Source organism: Parus major, chromosome 14 (genome assembly GCF_001522545.3).
Source record: "Parus major isolate Abel chromosome 14, Parus_major1.1, whole genome shotgun sequence".
In the NCBI taxonomy this organism is placed as follows: domain Eukaryota; kingdom Metazoa; phylum Chordata; class Aves; order Passeriformes; family Paridae; genus Parus; species Parus major.
This window is the reverse complement of record NC_031783.1, coordinates 2867996-2879075: the sequence shown is the minus strand read 5'-3', so window position 1 is coordinate 2879075 and position 11080 is coordinate 2867996. Positions and strand designations below refer to the sequence as shown.

General features: G+C 50.5%; 1 protein-coding gene across 18 annotated transcripts in view; it reads right to left on the bottom strand.

The window, feature by feature from the left end:
- Positions 1 to 1155: 1155 nt before the first annotated feature.
- NPRL3 (NPR3 like, GATOR1 complex subunit) overlaps positions 1156 to 11080 on the bottom strand; it is a 41240-nt gene continuing 31315 nt past the window's right edge. For 14 of the 18 annotated variants that reach the window (XM_033517794.1, XM_033517795.1, XM_033517792.1 and 11 more), the window contains 3 exons: positions 7959 to 8148; positions 6628 to 6820; positions 1156 to 1852 (listed from right to left, as the gene is read on the bottom strand). In XM_033517794.1, the coding sequence (XP_033373685.1) occupies positions 1687 to 1852; positions 6628 to 6820; positions 7959 to 8148 (549 nt within the window). In that variant the 3' untranslated portion in view covers positions 1156 to 1686. Of the gene's footprint in view, positions 1853 to 4026; positions 4282 to 6627; positions 6821 to 7874; positions 8149 to 11080 lie in introns of those variants that run through there. The other 4 variants (XM_015642683.3, XM_015642684.3, XR_004499376.1 and 1 more) reach the window with 3 other exon arrangements.

The window sequence follows — 11080 nt, the reverse complement described above, 5'->3', positions numbered from 1 at the left end:
TCCCCCCCCAGAGGAAGCACTGGTGCAGCAGCCTGACTTGAGGTGCAGAGAGGAAAGACCTCCAGGATTCAGGGCAGGACCTGCAGGACTGCAGCCACACTGGGTGGGTGACAGGGATACACCCCCCACTTCCACCCCCACCTTAAGGTTCACAAACAATAAAAAAGCTCAAGTTTTTAAATATTCTTGTCCCCATCTCATTAAATAATTCGGTTTAGCCCCTTCTGGGCAGCCTTTTTTCTGATTGCAGTAACTCACCTTGATGCTCAGGTGCTGGGGCTGGTTGAGACAGGGCCTATAGTGATGTTTATCTGATTTTTAGGTCAGATGTGGTTTTTTTGCTCTTCTCTACCATCCCTGTTGCAGCTGCAGGGCCAGACTCGCTGAAGGCACCCCAAAGAAGCTGTTATGGAGTAGCTCCCCATAGAAGGGGGAGGTAAGTCAGCTAAAGGTCCCAGTTTCACCCAGTTTGTGTGGGCAACTGAAGCTGCTGAGAGCCTGCAGCTCTGGGACAGCTCCAGCTGCCGTGTGTGGTGTAAGGGATGGTCTTCAGAGGGCACCTGACAGTCTTAAACCACAAACCCTGAGGAGCCACACCACCATGGAGGTAAAGTTCCCCCTCTCTTCCCCTGGGTGTGCAGCACAGAGCACGAGCAGCTGTGGGGGACAGTGACCTCACACACAGGCAGGGGTGAGCTGGCACGAGCTCCTGCTGTCCCCAGGTCCTGGCATGTCCCAGGGCTGTCACCTCCTCTGGCCCTGGCATGGCTGGAGGAGCAGTCCAAACCAGAGCAGGAAACACAGCCCTGTATCTCATTTTCCTGCTGGATAGTTTTAACCCAGGCCAGGATCCCTGTCTGGTTCCCTGCAAGCCACAGCCATGCTTGTGGGAGGGGAACTGGAGGGATAAAACCAGCCCTGGGGGACAAGCCCGAGTGCCCTCAGCAGCAGCCTCTGGCTGGAACACGGCCCTGAACTTGCAGCTTGGCCAGCACTTCTCAGTCCTGCTCAACAACCAAGCTCCCACCCCCAGGCACAAACTGGGAAACACAGAAACCCAGGAGCACAGAGGCTGCTTGGTGACAGCCCTGCTCCAACAGACACTTGGGAATAAGGGAATTGGGGTGAGGAAATAATGAGCTGTGACACACTGAGTCATTCATTCACAATTTCATTTACTTGTGATACGTTGCCTTCCCACCTCTGTCCTCGCTGCTGCGAGATCAAACAGAACTCCTGGGTGCCCAGGGTCATTTCCCTCAGCCAGGCCAGCTCCCCTGAGCCCTGGAGCAGGGCCATGCATGCTGTGCCCTGGGGCCAGCCTCTCCTGCCTGAGTGTCCCAGCAGTCACGCTGGAGAGCAGAGGAAGCACTCCCAGGGCACCAGTGTCCCCCCAAAGGTGATGTTCTGCCAGCAGCGCCACAGCAGAACCCTCTTGTCCCACTCTGACGATCCCTGGGGAGCAGCAGGGCCAGGGAAGGGCTGTGAAGGTGGCAGGGCAGGAATCCAGGCTGAGCAAGCACGTGCTGTCCTGCAGCAGGTCCCGGAGCCTCAGGGAGCATCGAGGCACCGAGGGGCACAACTGCTGCTGCGTGTCACACAGCAAGAAGGAACTGAAACCACCTCCTTCAGTTTTCAGTCATCCTTTAGACTCTCAGCAGGCTCCTCCCTCCTGTGCCAGCAGAGTCACTTCAGCAGTGACTGGAACACTGAGATGACGGGGTCCTCGTGGCTGGTGACCACCAGCACGCTGCGGAACTTGTCAAACAGCATCAGCAGCTGGGAGCGCCGCATGTTCTCGTTGTACATGATCTCCTCCAGGTGGTGCCGGCCTCGGAAGTAGTGCAGCAGCCTGCAGGGAGCAGAGCAAGGGAGCACGTGGGCCAAAAGCAGCTCAAATTCACAGTACCACCCCCCAGGTCTCCTCTCCCATGGGATGCAAAGCAGAAGGTTGTCTGGGTTTTGTCCCTCATTTGCATGAAAAGGGAAATATATCATGCCTAGCACAGAAATCCCCTGGATAAGGATGGGACTCATCCACTGTGGCACTTTGCCAAGGTCCTCCGTGGATCAAGAGGTTTCTCAGTCTGAGGCATTTCCCAGGACTGTCAATTTTCAACTTAGTTAATTCCAGAATGTGAGCAAACTCAAGTGCCAACAAGCCTTGAGAAGTCAGGACATGGCAGATTTATTCTGTGCTCTCTTGGCTAAGCCTATAACTGCCCTTTGTCACAGCTCTGCATCAGGGTCCTGGGTACCTGCACTGCCTTTTAGAATTAAGAGAAATTTTCCCTCACAGCAGCCCAAGGGGCTTTGTAACTACAGGTCCTGCACTCAGGGTTTGGGCAGCTTGGGTTGGGTGGAGCAGTCACAACAGGGAGATGGAAATTTTAGTGGTAGGCACCAGAGAGAAGCTGTGGGAGTTAAAAATCCCCTGAAGCCCAAGCTCAAACCATGCTGGCTTCTTACATTCCCTATTCTCTTTAAACAAAGACAGCACAGATACCCCTTTGCTGGCCACCAACATGCTACAGCCATCAGAAAACCTTGGCCCTGCACAGTCAATCACAGCAGGGCCCACCACAAACAGCAGAAGTCCCCAGTGGCCCCTCCCCAGAGTTCCCTCTGAGCCAGCCCCCCACATGAGGCCTGAGTTTGCTGCTCAATCTTGTCTCAACACCCTCCCAAATGTCACAGCCATGCCCCACGTGTGACTCAAATACTCCCCACCCTGTGAAGGCCCCAAGGCCAGAGTCCCTTCCCAGCTCCACAGCCAGCTGTGCCTCCACACTGTTCCACATCACACTCTGTGCTCCAGCAGCCTTTGCTCATGTTCCATTACCCATCTGCAGCTTCGTGCCAACTGACCATAAAAATGAGTGCAGATGACATGATCTGTTTTCCAATCCATTCACACAGCCCCCATGCAGGAACAGCCCTCAAAATACACCCAAGAGCCACTTGGGCACTCTGGCCTGTTTTGGAGAATGGAGCGGCTCCTGCTTCCCCTGCAGGACCAACACTTGCCTGGCTGCTCAGGGTGGGTGCTCCTGTCACCCACCAGCCTCACAGGCAAGGAGTCACCGTGTAACAAGGTTCCCCATATCACATGCCCCACTGTGATGGAGGCAGCCCAGTGCCACTGGTGTTTCTCTGCTTCCCAGCCTGCCATGTCCCTCCTCTCCCCCACGAGCTCTGTGGGCTCAGAGCAGGGTCCTCAGTGGCAGCCCCAGGCTGAGCAGCCCCAGCTCGCTGCCAGCTCCCTCCTGCTGTTCCTCTGCCAGATCTCCAGCTGGCACCACTATGGAGAACACACCTGTGCCTCTGTACCTGCAGCAAACAACAGAGACAAGCTCCAGTCTCTCCACACCTGGGCTGTGCATCTGCCTTTTGCACTGTCTCCCACTGGGTATTGGCCTGGGGCTCCTTGGCCACCTCCCCTGGGCCAATGGCAACCGTGAGCACTGAGAAGTGGTCGCTCACAGGGACAGTGCCAGCTCTTGGGTGTGTCAAAGCCAGACTGTTCCCACAGATATGAACAAAACATTTGTATCTTACAACTCATGTCACAGTTCACAAAGTGATTCTGGGGATTCCCTTCCCCATGCCAGGCTCTTGTGCCCATGTGCTCATACCCTGCCTCAGCTCTCTTCCATGCAAATGGCACAGCCTGGGCTTTCCACAGCAGCACAGACTGAGCAGTGTGCCAATAAATAAATCCATCTTATATTCAGAAAGAGTCTGGATTTGTAACTGGTCAAGACTAAATATTTTCCACTCCAGTAAAAGCTAGAGAGGATATTAAAGAATATCACAAAAAAGCCAGCTGGAAGACACCCCCAAAGTGTAGCCAAGCATCCTGCTCCAGCAGGACTATTGCTAATGCTGTGGAGCTTTTTCCAACCCTTCAGAGATGGAGATCCCTGCACATGCTTGGGCAATCTGTCCTGGGCTGCACCACACTCCCGGGGAGGAGGTTTTCCCAAAAGTCCAACTAGAATCTACAAGGCTGTCCTCAGGACTCACAGCTCCAGAGAAGGTGGGCACTGCCTCCATCTTTTTGGGCAATGAACATTTATGGACACAATCAGCATGAGATGGCACTTCCTGGGGCAGTGACACCGTGTTTGAGTCGCTCTGAAGCTGCACAGGTGTGTGTGCTGACATGTGCACATCCAGATGCAGCGATGGAAGATCATTGCTTTCCACTGCTCATCACTGTTTTCCCCTCCTCAGGTTGCAGGAGCTGCCCCTCTAACAGCACCAGAGTGTTCCCACACACTAAAAAGAAAAGGATTCTCTCAGACTAGCAATTGAAACAGAATTAGCTTCTGGCTAAGGAGACATCCCTGCCCCAGCACTGCTTGAAACCAGAGCAGAACTGTCCACAAGCATTCCTCAGTGGAGGGAAGGATCTCACCTCCCAGTCTCAGAATCTCACCCAAATAAGCCCTGAAAGCAGCTCCACACCCATGGCTTGGGAGAGAAGCCATTGGTACAGCCTCCAACTCTTTCAGGCTTCAAAAGCACTGCTTAATGTGCAGTGAGCAAGGCTTGGTGTACATTACTCAGAACCTAGCTCAAAAAGAACTTGTCTCCTTCTCAAGCTTGCTCCTGGAAGGACATGCCCACCTTCTTTTAGTTGCACCTTAGGAAAGAACTTGGATTTAAATTCCAATTCAGTGTTATGAGGGTTAATACAGCCAATGCTGGAGCCAAGATTTAGTAATTCCTTACTTCCCCTTAAGGTTTCTGCCTTCAAACACAGGCTGTGCAGAGCCCTGGACAGGCACCAGCACTCTGTGCTGGAAATAGCCCATCCCTCTGTGTGGACACAGCATCCTGGGAAGGACAAATTCCACAGGCTATTTAGGGCACCGGTTGTGCATTTATAGCACTTTGCTCTGGAGGCAGCTGTGAGAGCAGAGCAGGGCTGGAGCAGTACCTGCATGAGGGTAATGAGGGAGATCAGCTCCTTCAGGCAGCTTCAGCATGGCTTTTTCTCTTTCACTGAGAGCAAGAGATTTACTCACTCATATCTGATGGTTATGACACAAAAAGAGAGAAAATACACCACAACCTACAAGTTGTGGTGTCTCATAAAACCAGCAGTAACCAAGAGGGTCTGGCATGAACATTCCTACATGTAGACTGCAGCATCTGCCCACAGGACCCATCTGTTTATTGTTTATTTACTGTTAATCTGTTTGTTCCTCACTTGTGCCTCAGAGCACCCTGCATTTGTCAATTCAATCTGCAGTAGACTGCAAATTCTGACCTGGTAAGGCCTGGGGATCTGCAAAAGAACCTGGGGCAGGAGCAAACTGCACAATAAACATCACTCAACTGGTTTCACAAAGAAATCAGAGTCATTTCTTGCATCTGCAATTCCAAAGCTTCCAAATGGATCTTTTACCCAGCTGAGGGTATGAGAGAGGAGCAATCACAACATCCTTTCCTCTCACTAGGATAACTAAGAATCTGCATCACCACTGAACTGGTCCAAGGAGTCCCCCACAAATTCTGTCTTAAGATATTAAATATGATTTTGTTGTTACTTTTCTTTCTCAGTGGTTTTGTAATGACTTAGCTGGTAATAAAGAAAAAAACACTTCAGAGTTCTCAAGTGGCCAATGTTGCCTCCCAGTCAGAGCATATTCTCTGAAGAGCTGCAGAAGATGAAGAAGACAAATAATTCAGAGAGCAGTAACTACCCACATGTTTTGAGAGCTCTGGCAAAGTCCCTGAGCTGTACTCTGCCACAGACAAGGAAAGCATCTTTCTGCCACTACAGCTTCCCTGGGCTACCTGCCTGTATCCATCCTAGGGCAAGAACCAGGTTTTCAGGGGATTACCAACTGAATCCAGAATATGGAAGAGCTGCAGTCCTTGCCTCAGGTGGTTTTCTTCTCCACAAGTATGAAAACCAGTGAAAGTTGCATTCCAGTGATTCCAATGAGTTTTGAAATCCTTTGGAAGAAAAAGTATTTCCTCCCCTTCCTTCTTCCCAGATGGCTGCTCTGGAAGTCATTCTGCTTCTACCATGTGTAGAACCACAGAGTGCCTGGTTTTGTTGGGTGCAAATTTGTAACAACAAAACGTGTGCCACTGATCACACACCCTAATGCCTTTAGCTTAACTGACCTAAGCAGAGAGCTCTCATCACTGCCAAAGACACCTTGGGACACTGTGAAAGTATTCAGGCTGGCTCTGTGTCTCATGTTTCCCTGGAGTTTACAAACCCTAAAATTAAGGAGAGCTGGCTTGGAAATACCAACGGACACAAAATGGAAGCGTCAGCATCACTGGGTCTCTGCCTTGCCTGCTTACAGGGTTTTTTTAGGCTGATGCAGTTTTGTGTCTGCCATGTGTGGACAAGGAAAACTGGCAGACAAACAGTGAAGTCCAACCATAGCCCCTGACACTCCTTCACACACCCAGGACTCTTTGTTACCACGTGTTCTTGTGCCACAAATATTAGTTTGTATTACAGATGAAATACAGGAGCAAAGCCAAAAGAATTTCTCCTCCAAATCCCCAGGCTAACAGGATTTGCTCAGACTGCACACCAATCCTTCCATAAAGCAGGGAGGATAAGACAAAATGACTGCATCCTGCACTGCTCACCTTGCAAACATGCGGAGATCTTCTGGATTCTGGGCAGCTGGGACATTCAGGATGGCTTCCCGCTCGTGTTCCAGCAGGCTTGCCAGGAGATTCTCTGTCATCCTCTTATTTAGGGGTGAGTCCCCACCAGGTATCAGCTCAGCACTGGAATTATCCATGCTAGGGCTTGTCAGAGTCATGTCATCACTACTGGCTATCAGGGCAAGAGAGAGACACACATACACACTGAGTTTTTATATTCCTCAGCATAAAGATGTGAAGTTTATCAATTCAGGCTATTTTTGTGCAGCCTTTCCAACTAATCCCTCTTCTCTGGAGAGCAGAGAAAGTGGCTCTCCAAGTACTCCATGAATCTGCAATTAGTCATATGACAACACAGCAATTTTCTCAACAGGAAATTCAAATTTTTCAACAGAGTCATCAATTTGTGTCAAAAATTGTGTTTCTGGAGACCATAAACAGTCCATAAAAAGCATCTGAAAAGAGAATTCCCAGACAGCTGTGCTGGAATACCGTGAAGTGGTAACATGAAAAGCCTAACAGCACAGAAGGTGGGAGCAGGCAGAGAGGCCAAGAAGCAATATCCTCTTGTGAGAGAGCCAGAAAAAGCAGATCACAGACTCATCTGACTCAAGTTCCAAGATTTCTGCCCTAATTCATGACTCCTGTAAAGCTCAAAGTTATACAGAGGATCTCTCCCCATATCCAAGCCCAGTGGTGTTCTGAGAAGGCTGCTCAGAACAGCACAGGCAGGAGAGTTTGGTGATTTCAGCATCATATCTGACTCATTCTCTTGAAAGAGTGCTTTCCTGGAATCACCCTGAAAAATGGCACTGGGGACATTAAACAGATCAGGGGACATAAACAAAAATCAATCATTTGTGACAACAAAGCCAGTTCTGTGTCTCCTCAGGTGGCTCTAATGGCTCTACAGCCCACAGAAACCAATGCTGCTTGAACAAATTCTCACATTTTCTTTCTGTACTGAAAACCACAATCTGCCAGAAGAGCACGGGGAATACTTCTGAGTGCAGCAAGGGAGGACAAAGTTGCTTTAAAAAACAAGTAAGTACCTCACATAAAAATATTTTACAGGACCAAATGAGAATTTGGCAAATTGCAAAGCATTAGTTCTTTCTAAGAAGAAGTCCAATAGCCTCTAGGACTTTCACCAGTGCCCAGCTCTAAATTTAGGAAAGGCTGGACCTAATTAGCAAGTACTGCAGCAAGAGGAGATGTGTCATTACTAAGGCCTGAAGGCCCTTGGCAGCACTAAGGGAAGCTCTAGAAGTGAGGTGGAGTCTGAACAGCAGAGAAAAGTCTGCTCATACTTGGAGAGCCAAAGCTGAGAGCGTTGGGGGTGCTCAAACTTCGTCCCCCAACCCTGGCAGTGAAGGGCATGTCCTCATCCTGGGCTCGGAACTCCTCCTCGTTCGGGGGCACCATCAGGCACACGTAGGTGTGGAGCTGGATCAGGAGCCGGTGCTGGAGCATCCAGATCACCATCTGGATCAGCTGGGTCTGCAGGGGAGAAACAAGGGGTTAAACATCTGGGAAGTGAGATACAGGAGGAAAACAACACACAAAGGGTTCACTTGGTGAGTAATGAGTCACATGGAGAAATGCTTCTCGCCCCACATGAGAGTTTATCTCTTTTCCAATCACAAAAAGGTGACCAGACACAAACCTTCATCACATTCAGAGCCCCTGTGGCTGCTTAGGCTGCAGTGGAGCCTTTCATGATCCACATCTTCATGCAACACTGACCAGCACAGCCTCCAAGGAACCTGCCCTGACCCTGCCTCAGCTCCAGACCAGTTTGCTGGTTTCTACACAAGGGCCACTAAAATAAATCACTGAAGGGTTAATCCCAGATGATCAGACTGAAGTGCAGGCTCCTCTGGAGAGCCAGAGAGAGGGCAGGGTCATGGGGCAGAGCTGAAGCACCTGGGAGGTGGCCAGGAATAGGAGCCCTTTGCTGTCAGATGGGGAACTGCTGTTTAGCCGTGGGAGAGGCTCTGGGGATCGGAGCCTGACAGGGCTGGGCAATACAGAGCCAGCAGCACCAGCCCTGGCAGGGGACAGCAGCCTGAGCTGCCAAGGAGTCCCCTCTCAATGCACAGTCACCATCATTTCACCTCCCTCTGCTACACACAGGGCCAAGCTAATAAAGACCCCTGGGTTTTCAGGCAGGCAACAGATTCAAAAGCAATGAGCTGCATTAAACATTGCCCAACACCTGCTGGACACCCACACCACGGGCAGAGCAAGGGGCAAGAGTTTGCAGGGTTTGTTTTCAGAAGTCTGGGAGGAGGAGCCTTCAAAATGCATCATTGTGTCTTGATTTCTGCATAAAAAGCCTTTTCATATCACTGTAGGCAACTCTTGTAGCAAAGGGCTCAGAACACAGTCAGTGCCGAGGCTGTTTGGGGATTTCATAGCAACCACCACTGTTTTGGTGAGACAAACACATGCAGCATGAGCTCAGGCTCAGAAGGAAGCTCACTCTGCTGCATTAATCATCAGGGTAACAGGCCAAATCACAATAAAAGCCCCAAACCCAAGTTCATCAGCCCACATAATTTTCCTTTTTCCATAAATCTGGTAATTCTCAGTTCCTCCTCTGCTATCAAACCACAGAAGAAACCTCTTCTGTTTGCAGACAGACCCACACCCTGTCTTTTCAGGGATTACCACTTCTGGGGGCTCAGTGGGTTTTAATCTGAAAACATATCTGGGATCACCTTCAAACATGCATTTTTTGGAAAAGTCATAATTCATTTCACATGTTTAACAGAAAATTTACAGAAGAGGAAGGTTGGCAAAAGACACCAAAGACATAAATGCTTTGCTAACATCTGAAGCCAGCCTGGAAGAGCGAGGTTTACTCCAGCGAATACGTTGCTGAAATCCTTCCTTCCAGTTGCAGGCCTGGATGGAAAGATGGCTCATTTATTTTACTTAAATTTCCAACCTGTTGGCACACAGTGACACCTGATTAGCAAATGAAAGAGGTCTGCACATTTCAGAGCACAAAACAACCCTGGAAAAATCCAAGGAGACGGGAAGACAGGCTCTGCCAGACCTACAGAAGCAGTGGGTAGGGCCTGACCCAGACCAGCCTCCCCTGGGCACTCTGGTGGTTCCATGAATTACAAAAACAGCCAGTTTCTTTTGTTGCAGCCCCATGTGCATGGAGAGTCTCATCCATCCCTCTCTAATCCTGCATCAGCACCACCACCTCCACGCTCCATGGAAACACCTAGAAAGCCACCCCGAGGCAGCAGCCATGGCCCAGTGGAACAAGAAGCCAGCAGGAGTGGGGTTACAGCTTTACAGCCACAGCCCTGTGCAAACAGCCCCTGCCAAACACCTTTGTGCCTCCTCTGGGTGGGACAGCTGGACATCTGAGAGCCAGAGGAAACTCTTCTTCCATCCTGAAGTGACCTGAACAATCATCCCTAGACCAGACACTGATGATCCCTGACATTTTTCTGTACTGGCCAAACTTCAGCAGGAAGTTGGTACCTCTTAAAACCCAGTCCTAGAAGAAGCCCAAGTGCTGCAGCATCCTGCATTGGCCCCTGCCCATGTGATGAGCTTTGTGCCACCACTGCAAGTGCCTCACACCATTCCCACTTCCTCCAGGTTTAGACCCATTTCTTACCAAAGGCAGAAGTGTTTTCACAGATCAGCTCTAGCAAAGGCTTTGCTAACACATTCTGCTGCCTGTGCTTCTGGACAGCAGCACTGCATTTCCATCCATTCTCCATCTGCTCCTCCCAAGCTCCCATGGAGCTCACCCAGAGCTGCAGGAGCAGAGGCTTCCCTGCACCATCTGTGCTGTGCTGGCTGCAAACACTGCTCCTTCCCCAGAGGTGCAGGGTTCTCTCTGTGCCTGCTCTCAGGGCATTTCATTAGAGCTGGGCTCCTTGCTGAAGCCAAACGGGCTGGGAGCAGCTTCCCAGGCAGGGATATACTTCATCCCAGGACTGCTTGCCTCAGTCATGCTCTGGCACAGCAGGAATCCAGATTTTTTTGGCTGAAACACCAGGATTGTGATGGAAACATAAAGTGAAACATTTTCTATTGCTTCATTTAACTACCAATTCAATCTAAATTTTATCCATGTTCCTTTCATGCTTCCTGTCTGCCCCTGCTGCCTCTTTCCAGCCTGCTCTGGGGGGGTCCTGTCTGCTGCAGCAGCCACATCTGCCTTGTTCCTGCTGGCACAGAGCAGCCCAGGGCCATTCCCAGAGCAGTGCCAGGGTGTTGTCATGCAAGGCACTGGTACAATGCCCTGCTCTGTGCTCACTGGCACAAGCAAAGATGCTGCACTGGCTTCCAAAAACACAGCACTGCACTGCCCAGCTGAGCACTTCGGGATGGCCAGAGGAAAGCTCAGCCCCAAGTCTCGGAGAGAAAAGATCCAACATTCCTTATTCTCTGGGAC